This window comes from Apaloderma vittatum, unplaced genomic scaffold (assembly GCF_000703405.1).
Source record: "Apaloderma vittatum isolate BGI_N311 unplaced genomic scaffold, ASM70340v1 scaffold4984, whole genome shotgun sequence".
Lineage (NCBI taxonomy): Eukaryota > Metazoa > Chordata > Aves > Trogoniformes > Trogonidae > Apaloderma > Apaloderma vittatum.
In genome coordinates this window covers 42,829-58,270 of record NW_009710829.1, presented here as the reverse complement: position 1 = coordinate 58,270, position 15,442 = coordinate 42,829, and the positions used below count along the sequence as shown (strand labels likewise).

The 15,442-nt window shown below is 41.1% G+C and overlaps 1 protein-coding gene across 1 annotated transcript in view; it reads left to right on the top strand.

Annotated features, from left to right (window-relative positions):
• The window catches only part of EPB41L4B (erythrocyte membrane protein band 4.1 like 4B), a gene marked incomplete at both ends in the record, with an annotated part of 60,381 nt that overhangs the window by 30,703 nt on the left and 14,236 nt on the right, over window positions 1-15,442 (top strand). The window contains 2 exons of the mRNA XM_009867395.1: window positions 7,445-7,480; window positions 13,916-14,084. Of these exons, the coding sequence (XP_009865697.1) occupies window positions 7,445-7,480; window positions 13,916-14,084 (205 nt within the window). The remainder of the gene's footprint in view (window positions 1-7,444; window positions 7,481-13,915; window positions 14,085-15,442) is intronic.

Below are 15,442 nucleotides of genomic sequence, written 5' to 3'. Positions count from 1 at the left end.
AGGGAAAGAACACTATAATAGACGTCACAGACTGTGTTTTTGTTTTGTTTTTTTTTTTACTTGCTGATTATATCAGTAGCATTCCCCATAACCATATCTGCTGCTATAAAGGCAAGAATGTTAAAAGTGAATCCTTGCTGAAAGGGTGCTGCTGTCTTCTTATTTTTAATGTGACTATGAAAGTGAACTATACAATCACATAAAACTACCTACTGATCAATTTTGTCAGAGTGGATCCGAAAACACAGCTCATAATCGGTACACGACAAGTTGAGGATGATCCAGTGAAACAGCTCTATATTTTTTAAGTTGGACGTTTGCAGAGTTGAATGTATATTTTTCAAACCTAGGTCTTTATATAGGCTTGGCTGGTATTTTGATCACTTGCCAATTTTTTTTGGTTTTATTTTTTGTTGTTGTTTTTAACTGGAAATCGTAGTGCCATCATCATTCATGCATTTGTTTTAATTAGGCTGTACATCTGTGGTCTTTATGAAGTTGTTGGACTGAATGAATCTTCATTTGAGATATTTTAAAAATGAAGTAGTTTTTGACTTGATTTTGATAAATTCATTTTTATAAATGGCTATAATTATGAATATTTTCAGAGCAAATTTGATAGTGTAAAACTTTTTGTGGAATATATTTGTTTACAAATGCTATCTTTTAATATTTGTTTTGATCTTCGCTGTATGTGCTAAGTACAAATAAAAATTTACACTCTTCTTGTTTTGGCTATCATCCATTTATTTCTACAAGATTTTGGAGGAGGGTGGATAGATGTGATACACCTTATTCTAGGACTTGGTTTGCCCTGGAATCTCTTAATGCTGTGCTGGATCCATGTTTTCAGGGCAGCCTGTAGCGGGGAGGAAACAATAAAGCAATTTTGCAATAAAGCAATTTTAAGGCCAGAGTAAGCCTTAGGTGGGTAATCACAGAGGCTGACTTCAGTTTCTTTAGACTATTTTTCCTCTGTTTCAGCATCATTTTATTTGAGAAAGGAAATCTTTGTTGGAGCCATTGGAACAAGAGACTAGTTTAGGTGCTGCTCTGAATGCCCTCTGGATGAGGTGGTTTTTTTTGAATACTCATGCTGAAGTCGAGCATTGTTGCTTTGTGATTCCCATACCTACGTTCATAATACAATATTGTTATTGTCATATAACTTCATTGGCTTCTGTGTGATTTGTTGTCAGTGTTCCTCCTTGTCATGTGTTATCTGTGGTTTGGATTTTATTGCTGAAGGTGCTCTGAGGGAGGGATCTCCCTCACAGATCGCAACAAAAGACAGCACAAGGCCTAACCAGTCCTTAAGTGTTAAAAAGCCTTGTGCAGAAAATTTGCACGCAGGTGAAGAGCAACCTGTGGGATTTGTGTGTTCTGCAGTGTGTGTGTGTCACCTGGAGGGAAGCACTGCTCTTTCTGCTTCTCTGGAGAAGGAGCTCACGCACTCTGCACTCCCCTTTCAATTTTTCATCCCTCATCCTCCTTGCTCTCTGCAGAAATCTGTACCAGCAAAAGCCACTGAGCGATCAGATAGGTAAGAAGAGATCAGTTTCTCTGTCCTTCCTTGCTTTAGTCTTAGTTGATTTCTTGTAGCAAATGGGCTGGGATGCGGTTGGGAAGAGGGAGCATTTCTGCCCTGTTTCTTCTCTGACCATGACATTGCTGTGACCGACCTGTGCAGCTTACCTTGGCTGAACAAAGGTGGAAAATGGGTAGTATCCATCTGGACAGGGTAATACAAATAAGTTTCTTTAATTTTAAAGCATGTTGTGTTTGAGGTTTTTTTTTCTAAAATTAGCATGCTTATTACCTACAAATTATTGTTTTTAACAAGTGACTAATACAGGCCTTGTGATGTTTTGAAGCAACACCGAACACTGCAGGTGAAAAACAAATTACGTGAGGAGTTGAGAGAGAGGAGAAAGGTGGAAAATGTTTGGTTAACTCAGCCATTAAATGCAGTAGCACCTTTTGTTTAAAAATAAACTATTGGGAAAGCTCTGGCAATACAAATCAATACTACATCGTGGATGTGGAAGCCACAGCTAGTTTATAGCTGCACAAACTCATTACAGGGACTTGGTAGCCTTGGTATATGAGTGTTTATATATTGTGCTAAATTATTCTCTCTTGGAGGAGTTCCTCATGAGGAAATGCCACACAATTTTTACCAAAGAGCATATTATTCAATCATTCTAAGTACAGAGAAATCACTGCATTTTGAATGTGTTCTAAATATACTGGGAAGTCATTTAAAACAAACAAAAAAAAAAGCCTTGCCAACAGCCTGAAGGAGATGCCACCTTCTGAATCTGGGTGAAGCATGTTCTCAGGGGTACCTCTTGTGTTGAGTGTGCAAGCTTTCTCCACCCCGTTCTGAAGTCTCTTCGTTGTGCAAGTTTGAAATCGTTTTACATAGTCCAGCATAGATTTAGAAACTCTTCTGTAATCTGATTGCAAGTGACAAACACCATCCTCGCATCAGCTTCTGGGGGACGGGGGGGGCAGTGTGTGTGAGTACAGTGCTCAGCATCTGAGAAATTACACTGGAGTCCACTAAATTTTTTCAGTGTGGGCTTTTTCATTAAACTTTCTTTTCCAGCTGTTTAGCTGATGTGAATCATAGGCAAAATGAACACAGGGATCAGGTTTTGTAATGTGTTTCTAAAGGTGGCAGTCCAGGATTTACACATTTAAGGAAGAGAATCAACAAGTCCTTGCAGACCCTTTTGTCAGTGAACCCGCATGCAAATTGACCAAAAAGAGGATTACTTTTTCACATGGTGGATGGGAACAAAGCATATGTTATGGCCTTGTGATGTAAGATGTCATTTTTCTTTCCTTCTGGATGAATGTTGAAGAAGACGTCTCTTCAGCCTGTAAGAGGAAGAGTGTTAGAGTTTGCAATTAATTTTGAAAATGGAATTCAACTGCTGGCAAAAAAGGAGCTGGGGAGCGTCTAAGACAGGAAAAGATGAAATTGAGTATATCACTTGCTTCTCAGACATCAAAGTTGGCTAGATGGAGCCCTCTGAGGGGAAGGAAGACGACAGTTCAGTGCTGCAGTCATATGTTTTCAGAGGAGGTTTTCCACAAGTCGCTCCAGTTTGTGTATCAAGCAGGCAGGCTACTACTACCTAGCTCAAAGGAGAGAAGTTTTCACACACATCCATCTAACCTGACACACCAGATCTCTGTAAATGCTGTTGGTGCTGAGTAGTTTTCCTTTTACTCTGCAAAGGAGGACCAAGGAAAGCAGACTTAGAGGGGAATGCTGTCATTGCAGCATTGCTAATGGTAGCCAAAGAGACTGTTCGAGACAGCTGCTATAGACCAGCTGGCACTGATGGACAAAAAATAGGAAATGAATTTTTTTTTTTAATTGATCTTAGACTGTGTATGGTACCTTGAAAAGAGCCTGATCCACCAAGACCTTAGCTGCTTTTGTTAAGACTATGGTAGCCATGAATCTTCTCTGAGAGTCATCTTGAACTAGCACTCTGCTGGTCATGCCTCTGCACCCTAACCAAACTTGTGCTACAGGGTGAGGATTGAGATTTTTAACTATTTCAGAATACGTTCTCCTACTTTACAGTCAAAGTGCAACTGCATGGAAAAACACAGTGCTTTTATACGTGCTCGGAAGTTTTAGTGTCAGCTCTGAAGTTTTAGTGTCAAAGGGCCTGCAGGAAAATCAGTCCTCCTTTCTCAGAAGGCAGCAGACATGTGAAAAAATGTAGCTTTTGGACAAAGCAAGTATTAGTCAATGGGTGAGAAAAAAAACACACAAAAGGAATGGAGCACACAGCCATATGTGGTAATGATGAAGACCTTGTTTGGCTTGCCTTGTTTTCAATGTGCTGTTGTGCCTTGGAGTTACTGACCAAACAGGCTTCATTTCTGAGTGTGCTGTTGCTCTTATTTCTGCTGTGTTACCAAAAAAAAAAAAAAAAAGATAAAAACTTAATTCAGCTGGAGTTTCTCCCTTGATATGAATCACTTCCAGTAATAAACCTTCTCGAAACTAAATGCTGCTCTCGTCTACTTACTAATGACTGTTTCATGACGGTCCCTTAAAGTAAACCAGCTTATTTTCAAACAGTTGATTTTATGAGTGTTAATCTGAATTTAGTTGTAAAATTCATGAGTCAAGCCTCTCTGTACACTGTCCACTATATGTATTAGTAGGTTGCTAGAGAAAATGCAAGCATATCTGTCATAACTTGAATATTGCTTTTAATTTCTAATGTAATATACCTTCAAATTTGAAGAGAAGGAAAAGGTGTGATTTTTTAAAAAAAAACACTGTATCTCCCTTCTAGCTTTCTGAAAGATGGTGGGGTTTGGGTTTGCTTTGTTTGTTTGTTTTCAGATAGAGTTTTGGTAGACTTGACACATGGAGATGGTGGGATGGGAAGTTCCACCAGCCTGATATCTTAGCCCCGGTGCTACCTCTTTGTTTTTTGTTTCTGGAATAATGGCTTTCTCTTGACTCTATGGGATTGCCCCTCTTGGTTTGGTGGCATCTTATCGTCCATGATCTGTTGCATGTGTCTTTCGAAATCTAGTTCGTTTTCTCTCTAGCAGAAGAAGCATTCATGATGACTGCCTTAGTCATCCCACCCTCTGAGAACTAAGGAATCTGCCAATTTACAAATAAGATAAATGTTGAGCTAAGGCTATTGAGGAACCAACGGAAATGCCTCTAGGTTACTGTTGTCAAATTGCCACCACAGTTATGTTTGTGCTTTTGTGGGGTTTTCGTACTTTCCATCTTTTAAGTTTGTAATGTGCTTGATTGTTTTTTTTCATTTTCCTTTTCATAATGCTAGTAGTATGACCTTCAGCTTTAAACTATCAAACAGCAAAACCTACATGTTATCACAGATGAAGATGTATTGGATTAAGCAAGAACAAATATTTCATACAGGAACAGTTTGGAAAACTTGTAGTTCCCGGCTTAACAATGTCATATGTTGCTACATTATAAAACCCATTTTTTGGGTTTCTTTTTAAAGTGAGGCAATGAAGAACATCTTTTACTTTCTGTGCCCTGGAGAAAATGAAATAAATAGCCACAGTAATAGGAAGGTACTGATCTAATACGATTAAAGTTGAGGTAAGCAAATTCTGAATTATTTTTGCTCACTAAATCCATAACAGTCTGTGGTGGAATTCTAATCACAATGGTTTACCTGCCATTACCAGTTTCAGCCATTTTGAGAACCTTGAAGAAGTAGAAATACAAAACATTAGTACATCTGCCGTGCTCTCTAGATTGTGTCATGACATGGAAATGAACTCAGTAGCTAAACAGATAACACAAAGTATCTGAGTTTCTTTTCGTCTCCAGGGCTAAGCCCCTGAATTTTGAGGCCTTAATGGCATTTAACAAGGCCAGCATCGTGATGTCCCCAAGCCAAGTGTTTCTCATCAGTAGGAGTGTAAGAGTCAGGCAGAAAGTCAGGAAGAGCTTGGGTGAAAAAAAATGGGCCGGGAAAACTAAAAGCTCAAGTAGAAGGTTTAGGAGAAGCAGAGTTTTACAGTGGAATATGCAGTGAGAGGAACTGAAAAAGGAAAAGCAGTGAAATCTGCTATAGAGACTCGTAATACAGCTAAGTGAAAAATCTGTCCTGCCTTGATAAGAGTTTTCGCTTGCTGTACACCATACCTGTTTAGTGGCTTTACAGGTAATGTGTTAAAAGGGCAAAAATCTGTAACCTAAACTCAAGTCGTGTGTGGCAATGGTGTCAGATATGTTCACGCTGGACTTCAAAGTTATGGCAAATAACTGAAAATTCAGAAGATTGCATAATTCTCTGTAGGGTATTAGCAGTATTTAGAATCTGAATAATTTAGAAGCATGAAAATTCTACAGTTGGATTAATTTCTTTTAAAATGTGGAGGGTGTTTGTTTCAAGGAACTTCAGCTTTTTGGGGTCAGAGACAGGAAGGAGAGTTTGTCAGATGGGAGCATATTGTTAAGGGAAGCCAAAATCCTGTGGACTGTCTTTAAGGCTAAAGTGATTTCACCTTCCTGATCTGCTAGATGTGAGGCTGCTCTAGTACCAGGTTTCCAAGGCCAGGCTGTAGAAATGCAAAGCGTTTATTCCAGAGATGTAAATACACATCGAGCACGTGTTCAGCCAGCTGTGCAGAACAACAGAGGTGTGGGGCGGTGCCTTTACCAGCACCTGCAGACACAAACAGCAGCACACAAGCATGAGGCAGCACAGAGAGTTCAATCCCGTGTGCATACATGCCCACAGAAAATAAGACTACAGTTAAGAAAACAGCCTAGACTACAGTGGTCCTAGCTTGATCAGCCAATGATCCTGACCAGCAGCTTGCTTACATGTGGGTGGTCCCTTCTGCCTCTCTCTCGATTTTCCCTTGCTTGTTCTTCTCTGATACACATGGATTCTCCTGTTCCCTTCCCTTGTCTCCTGCCAGTTACCTTTGTTTTTTTCCCCACACGTTGCTCCCAGTTTTGCTAAGTGCATACTCAAATTTCTCTAGCTCGGTAGCTTGGATCTTGGGTACTATTACTGACAGGGTTTTGTAGGCAGTGCTGGCCTTGCAAGGTTGTTCTCACCAAGAAGTGATGTGTGAAGCTTGGCTGTTTCTCATGGAGCTCTCCCATAACTGCCTGTGGAATCCAGCAGTCCTTCAGAGAACATTTGTTAGCTGCTTACGCTTCATCTCTTGTGTCCAGCAACTTCTTCTTGCTAGCTAAGGCTCAGAGCTGTGCCTGCTTCTCCGTCTTCATGCTTTGGCAGGTATGGAGGCAGGGGAGAGACAGGTATGTACTTAACTCACAGGACCTGAGGTGTTGAATGGTTTAAGTGGTGGAAAAGGCTGTAGGAGGCTAGCAACCTGGTCTTAGAGACTTAAGATAGTCTCCTAGTTTTGCTCCTATTTTAACCTGAGTTAGCTTACTTGGGTTAGCCCCCCCGCCCCAAGCTGCTCTATTTCTCAAGGACAGGCATAAGTTGTCTGCCTCTAACTGAAAGGGGAAGGCAGCACTGACTTGGGGGAGGATTTCATCTGGCTTAGAAAATTCTATGTCTGCTTTTCAAAGTTTTTCTCATCTGCAAGGACATCTGAGACAATGAATTTTTTTTGGCAGGTGATTAAATATCATTAGCTATCGTTATCATTAATTAAAACCATTTGTAAATGAAGAAAAGTGAGTTTAGTCCCCCAGCAGGCATATTTTGCATGACAGTTTTGCAAGGCAGTATTTTTTTAATGATCTTTATGTAGATAAGGTGAAATCTGTGAGGACAATGGCTTCGTTTCTTGGTATTTTATTAGAACATGCTTTGCTGCAGGCTGTTCTTCCTTTGGAGAATTCCAGATTACTCCTGCTTCAAAGCTTAATTCAGCATCTTGTAAAGCAGGAAGCTGCTGCACATGCTTTTATCTCCTACAGGAGAAATTCTTCCCACTCCCATCACCATTTCTGAACATGTATTTCCCCATTGCCATTTTCTCTTTCTTTCCAAGGTCAATTTGTCAGTCTGGGAGAAGGCTGCTGGCTGCCTGCTCTGCCTTCTGAGGAGTCCCTAGGAACAGAGGGGGCTGCTGATTGTTCTTGGCAAGAGGGAGAGAAACCTGCAACGCATCTTCCCAGGCCTTCCCTAAAGAATCATTAAGGTTGTAAAAAATCTCTAAGATCATCTAGTCCAACTGTCAACCCGACACTACCATGACCACTAAACCATGTCTTGAAGTGCCACATTTTTATGTTTTTGGAACATTTCCAAGGCTGTTGACTCCCCCACTTCCCTCAGCAGCCTGTTCCAATGCTTCACCACTCTTTCAGTAAAGGAATTTTTCCTAATATCTAATCTAACACACACACACCCCCAGTGCAACTTGAGGTCATTTCCTCTTGTCTATCATTATTACCCTGGGAGAAGAGACCCACCTCCCTCCAACCTCCTTTCAGGTAGTTGTAGAGAGCAATAAGGTCTCCTCTCAGCCTCCTCTTCTCCAGACTAAACAATCCCAGTTCCCTCAGCTGCTTCTCATAACACTTGTTCTCTAGACCCCTCACCAGGAAGCAAATGGGCCAGCTCTCCTGTCAGCTGGTGGTGTCAGGGCAGAGCGTGGAAGCGTAGCAGTGCTTGTCACCTTTGGTTATACCTTTCCCAGTTTAGGAAGCCAGTTCTGGCCAGCAAAGACATCTTGTTAACATAGTGCAGGAAAAAAAACAAAAACAACAACACCAAAAAAACCCACAGGCTGATTTTAGTGATCCCAATCCCTCTTTACTTAGGAACACTCATTGTTTTTATGTATCCCAGTCCTTGGGTGCCAAAATGAAACTTGGTCATATCTCTTTTATAAGGAGTCCTCCTACCATGGTCTGTGTTTCCTTCTTGTCTAATGGTCAGTTCTCTCAAAGTCTTTTGTTTCAATCCAATGATTCTGATCATGAATTGATACTCACACAGACCACCATCTTCTTCCTGTCCCCCATCTCCTCTTCATTCCTCTCCACAGGGAAATTTCCAAAGTATGCAGAATTTCTACTCTTTCTCTGCCTTGTTACATGCTCTAGCAACACAAGAGGTATGTGAGATTCTAAACATGAGTATAGCAAGTTTCTCTAGAAATTCAGTTGGGTTTGTTCAGGGCTTTTTAAACTTCTTTTGAAGCATAGACAGGGAATAAACCCAGCGTTTTTTGTTTTGTTTTCTCAAAGGGAGAGAGTAAGCCTGAAAAATTAATATTTGGCTTAACATAGCTGTTAAGTCTCATCCCCTCAGCTGCCATGCTGAAGCTTCACACCCAATGGTTGCTTTCATTAGGCTTCTGAGAGTCTCACTTCCATGCATATGTGTTAATACACATACACGTTAACATACTCTGTAACAGGTCCACTGACTGCTTTTTGGGAGCACATCTGAAGCCCATTTCAATATTGGAGAAGGTATTATTACAATACTGAGATGGATGAAATGTCTCCTATCGGGGAGCAAAGTGGTTGGAGGAGCCTCCCAACACATTCAGCACAAGAGCCTGCACTGGAGGTTTGAGCTGCCGGAAGATGCACAGGTCATCGTCAGGCTTGCTCCAGGCTGCAGATGGGGAGGGATTGCAAGGGGCTGTGAAGATGTCTGTGTAAACTTTGAGGATTTGTATTAGAAAATTGCAGTGATTTGGTGCAGAAGCAGTGTTCAAAGCAAAGAATAGAGGTGGGTGTCGTGATTGTTGAAGGTTATTTATCATGACCAGACCTAGAAGTCTACATGTTTTTTTTTTAAAAGCACTGTTCAGCTATAGCAAGGAGGGGCTGAACTCAATGCAGAGTCGTTCAAGAGGCACAACAGTCTGAGCCTGCTTTCTGCTGTTGCCCCACCTGCCTCCCCAAGAGGGGGAGAGAAGAGAACGCGACTGTTTCCTCTTGAAATGTGACTTCAGGCAGATGGGAGAAGCCTAAAAGCGTGGAAGAAGGGGACACGGACAAGATGCAGGAGTGAGCCTGCTCTGGGGCACAGGTGAAAAATGTTTATGCAGGATGGCAGCTGGGACAGTGGCATGGAAAGGTGATTAATTGTTCAAAAAATCTCTTTTCACTAACAGGTTACACCCAGCTAGGAAGTCCTCTCACAGCAGGCCTGTCATGAGAAAGAAGTCCTGAACAGGTTATGGTCCTAGCATGTGAGAAAGTTTAGGATGCAGCTCAGGAGGAATGGGAATATGTTTGTGCTTTCACATGGGAGTAACCTGCCTCACAGCTGAGGTTGTCGGGGCTGGAAACCTGGCCAGTTTAGGAAGGGATGGGGTATTCTTGAGGATCAGAAGTTGAGCGTGAGTCAGTAACCCCAGGCTATTTAGGAAAAAGCAAGTGTCATGTCCCGTTGTACAGAAGGGAGTAGATCCGATAGGACATGGGAAGCAACCCTTCCTCTTTGCAATGCATTTTCCTGGCCTCAGCTGGAATGGGGTGCTCATTTCCGAGCACCATGCATAGGAGGCAGAGCAGGGGGCAGCTGGGCAGATAAGTATGGCGAGACCCATCAGAGCTGTAGGAAATTCATGACCGGTGAGGGACAACTGAACAATTCAGAGCTCTTTAGACTGCGAAAGGGACATGTAAAGAGACATTTTCAAAAACACAAGTTTCTGTAGCAAGAAATAACCTATTCACTGTGTCTGTGATGGATGGGAGAGAAAATTGTACTGAGAAAAGATAAATGAAATTTAAATGTAGGCATAGCGAGACACTGAAATCAGTTGCACGGGGAAGTCGTGGAGTCTCTGCTAGTGAAGGTGTTGAAGATACAGTTCAGCCAATCAGGAGAGGTAACACAGACCTGCTTAGTTTGATTTTGAGGGGAACTGTGGGTAATTCAGTCTTTCAAATATCCCATTTTTCTATGATCTCTTAATACTGTTGTATGTGTGAGTTGTGTACTAGAGGCACGGTTTGGTAAAGTAGTAGATGGCTGGAGCACGTGAAACAAAAATGTCAGCTGAAAATAACTTTTAAAGCAAAGGGTGAGGAGTATAAAATTGGGACAAAGGGCAATGTAAACAAAGTTTTAAAAATGGAAGAAGTAATCGGAAGATACCTGCTAATTGCCCTGTTCCTCAGCATGCTGCATTTCTGGTCAGAAGAAAGCAATTATGTGAGTTTGAGGCTAAAGGCAGAACTAAGTGTCTTGTGAACTCTGAGTGGCTTTTTTCAAGGTTCACCCTCCCATAACTGAATCCTCGTGAGTGCTTTGCCTCAGGGAGGGACAGAAAAGGAAGAAATGTTTTCTTCCTTTACATAATGGCCTGTAGGAAAGCCCTGCCTCATTTTCCTTGAAGGATGAGAGTTGATTGTGTAGGAAGCAGTTAGAGCTTGTTGAGAAAACTGCTCGGGTGAATAACAGAGGAAAAAGAGGAAACCTGTGGGACAGCCAATTGGCTATTAAAAGGTAATACAAAGGTATAATGTTGACATACTAGGAAGCTAAAAGAAAAATACAAGAGACAAGATGAAAACTTATACTTCTCCATGTATGCAGGTAGTCTGAAAGCATTGCTCGGTGTCTGGGGAATAAGTATGAAAGCCTAGATTAGGATATGGTCAGAAAATCTATTCATTGAAAGAGATTTATTTGTATCAATGAGTTGGGAAGGATGCATGAACATATTAGCTATTCAGGTAAACCAGATAGAAGCAAGTGATAGAAAGAAAAAATAATGGCAAAAAGATGTATTGATGGGAAAAGTCTCAAGTCTCTAAATCTAAGACAGTGGAAGAGCAGAAAAATAAGTGAAAAGCAGATGTTATATATGATAATAATGATGTTACCTTGTAGAAACTGCACTGTCTAATGTGCCCCTAAATTATATAGTAGAGAGTACACAGAAAAGGGATTTGGATTACTTATGATATTTTTTGGGGGGTACTGTCATGTGTTCTAGTAGACAGGTTCTGGGGCTGCTGCAAGCCCTATTTATGATTGTTCAGTAACTCATCAGTCTAGTGGGTACAAAAGTCTTCCTCAGCCCAACCCCACATCCATCAGAAGTGCAAGAGTTGACTGACCACTGAGATGAGTTTGCCTCAGTTTGTATTAGTTGCTATCACCCTGGAAAAGTGCAGAGGACCATGTCCTTTTAAATGGGCCAGCCGTTCTTACACGGCGTTTCACATCAGAGTGGGCGCCCTGGGTGTTGGCATCCTGACTGGAGCTTTGTGACTTAGTGTCGACAAGGATTTCAGTGCATATACGAACATCAACTTTGTTGGGCTAGCGATTTACTTCTCTGAAGGAACGGTCTTCTTGAATTTTACATGGCATGAACACTCTTCTCTAGACAGTCAAGGAATACATCTGGAGAATTCAGTGCACGTTTGACCTCATGCCAGAGGCATTTGGGCCTATTCAAATGCTCATCTCATTCCCATTTTAGCACAGAAGCTACCTCATGCCCACAGCAATATGAGAAGCTAATGTAAATATTTAGTGTGATCTCATTCATTTCGAAAAGACCAGTAAAAATCTGCTAAATCAGCCTACCAGTGGGTGAAAAGAAAGCAACTCCCAAGCACATGGGATTTTGTGTCTTGAAAAAAAATTGATTCATTGACTGGAAAAAAAAAAAGGATATGCTGAAGTTCCAGCCCAAAACTAATCTTATTTCCAATAAATATTTTAGCTCTGTGAACAAAACCCATCTATCTTCTTGGTCAAAAAACGTCATTTCAATCCCTGGCACTTGAAGGGGGAGAGCAGAATAGCTGTTACAATTAGCATGCAGTCTCATTAGCACGTACCATTTTTCCCCCAGCAGGCACGTTCTTGATTTGATTACAACAGTGAAGATCTAGTGCAGTTTCAGAAGACAAACCAGTCCTGGATTATCTGAGCTCACCAAAGCAGTCCCCTGTGAATCAGACTCCTATTTGTATTGTTTCCGTAAGGCAAATAAGGCATCAGAAGTGCCTTTATTGGCAGTCATCGCTACATGCCGGGAAACTGTCAAGATTAATATACACTAACATTCCTCTCTCCGCCTCCTACTTTCAAAAAGTAACCAGCGTTAGAAGTGTTATTCAGTTACTACCCAGACAGAAGCTTCATGTTGTCAGAAGCTATTACTAAGAACACAGCGGTTATTAATGATGTACTGAGTTGCATGCTTTGGCGTATGTTTGGAAATTATACAGATGTGTTTATTTGCAGATGACTGGTTAATTTTGCTTTGAATCAGTAAGTACTCTTCAGAGAACATATGTAGCGAGTAGCTAGGTATGATTTATTCATTGTTCCTTTAATTATTCTGTATGTCTTTATTCCATATTGTCAAGTTTTCAACTGCTGTTGGTAATAAAAGCAAACCAAAAACTCATGCAGCTGAAGATAAAATTTCTTTAGCATTTTTCAAATGAGCAGGAGATTCATCTTTTCTGGCAATGAATTGATCTACTGCAGCTATTGTCTAATGCAATACCATAGAATAAGTTAAAACCTTATAAAAATTTTAAGCGCTCCACTGAGGAAAGCACATTTGAGGCATTTGCAGTAACTATGTAAAGTTATCTCAGTCTTTTTTAGTTGCTGGCATGGAGAGAAAACACAATTTCTAGAAATTCATCGTCATTTCAGACAATAAACTGAAACAGCATCAGTTAAAACTATTGAAGAAAATCAACAATGTCATTTGACACCCTGCGAGTTAGAGTGTGTCTTCATTTTTTCATATATTGTAAACTGGCAACAGTTAGTCTCCCTACTAAACATACTCAGAAAAACTTCTGGTTAGTTTAACAGCACAGGTATGAAATCTTTTTGAACAAATGCTATTTTGTATGTTGTTACCTATAAAACCTTTTATTTCCTTTGGGATCTTTCTCCATTTTTGTCTCAAGTCACAATTTTTTTATGCAGCTATTTTGCACCATTATTTGGAGGCTCAAACTTTCTCAGAAATGTAATGTTATTTTGGGACTGTTCCTTGGTCTGTTCTTCTGACACATTCACTTAGGAGGAGTTACTGTTTGCTGACTGATCACTTTCCTGTCCCAGGTAAAGGTGCAAATTCCTGCAGAGCAAATTTTGACTTTTTGAGGATCATATTCCATACATCAGAATTTTACTCAGCATAATAGTCTAGGAGAAACTGTATAGTGTGTAAAATCAAAAATAACTCTGATATTAATGTCATGTCAAACAAGCAGAGACATCTTTTGTTCTCAGCTTTGTCCTGCACCTCTGTCCTGTTGACAGAACACTGTAAAGATTTGGGATATACCACGTTAAAAATTCTATTTACAAAAAAGCTATGCATTTTTTTTCCCAAGAGTGTTTGCATTCTATCCCTCCAAAAGTACAATTTGTCCTGCTGTTTACTGCTCTAATTTGAACTGAATTTATTTTGTAGCTATCCCTTGAACAACAGTGATCTGCATCACTTCAACGTTGAGGAGAACGGTGGAACACCATATACCACCAAAATGCCTGCAAGGCACCACCATCACCACCGTCATCACCACCACCACGCGAATTATGGCGCCCTTGCTCCCGACAGCAAAGACATTGTTTCTGGAGTTGCAAACCCAAACAGTAAGTCTGCTACAGGGATTGTGATTTCAATAACTGTGCTGCTTTTGGATGTCTCTGGCAAGAAGGCAAAGAAAAGGAATACAACATGTGTTTCAGTTTTTCGCCTTGCTTCCTGTTATTATTTGCTAGCTTTGTGGTATGTGCAAATGAGACAAGATTTGTAATTTCCTGGCTTTGCTGCAGGGTTGCGGGATTTGGTGTTAGATTGCTGTTCTATAGCTGAACAAATACCCAATTAGTCACAGATAACTCAGTCTCTAGCCACTTGGCACAGGCTGATTTTTTTACTGTTACTATTTATTTGTATGGTTTCACAAACCTATCCTTGACTGCCATTGTCTTTTGCTGATCTGCCCCATTGGCCTTCAGCCCTCATTGTTTGGCTTTAACTTGCTTTCCTGTCTGGGCACAAACTGCAGAAATTTTGGAGCACTGGACAAACAGCATCTTGCTCTTGGTTTGAGTAACAGGAACAATTCCTGATCAGCCTTACCTACCATAACTGGAGTATGCTTGCTTGCTTGCTTATTTGGTGGAGAAATTCTTGGCTTGTAGAAAACAAAGAGGAGATAAACCCATCTGTTCCTGATGCAACCTTGGGGAATTTGGGTGTAAGTCTCTGCTGCTGAACATGTACAAGCTTTTTTAAGGGTACATAGCTTGGCCAGATATTCGTAGATTTACACAGGCACTGGAAGAGAAAAATCCCTGCTATTGAGCAATCCTATTTCTTGCTCTCCAAATTTATAATCTGTGAACTCTGCAGTGTGTGAAGTGCTGAAGCTGTGTAAGAATTTCAGAAGATGGGCAAAACAAGGTAGGATCTATTATTTAGCTTGCCTCAAGGGAACAATAAGTGTTTCCTTTGCCCAGTTTTAACTTTTTTACCCTGAGACAGGCATCCATTATGGAAACTTTCAGCCTGGGCAGTCAATCCAACAACTCTCAAACTCCTGAAACCAGGATCTTGTAATGGATGTTGCTGGGTGACCTTGACTGTAGGCTGTCCCATCTCAGCAGTAATGCACAGGCATCTTTAATCAGACTTTGTTTCAGAAACTCAGAAATGTTTTCTTTAAATTTGTTTCCCAAGGGGGTAGAGAGAGATTTTAGGAGGGAAGCTCAAGAAGTAGAATGCGGAGCACTGTAGACACGTGATGAAGGAATCCTAAGCAGCAGTGCAAATTGCTTGCTGGGGCTTTCGGTGAAGTTACTCACTGAGGAGCACCCTTGTCTTTCATTGACACTCCATGCTGGTGCGCCTTCAGGCTGGGAAGGGGCTGGCATGGCGCACTGCCAGCGTGGCTTCCCCCAGCCTGGGCTGCCTCGGAGGCCTAGGGCGAGCTGCTGGGGTGCTC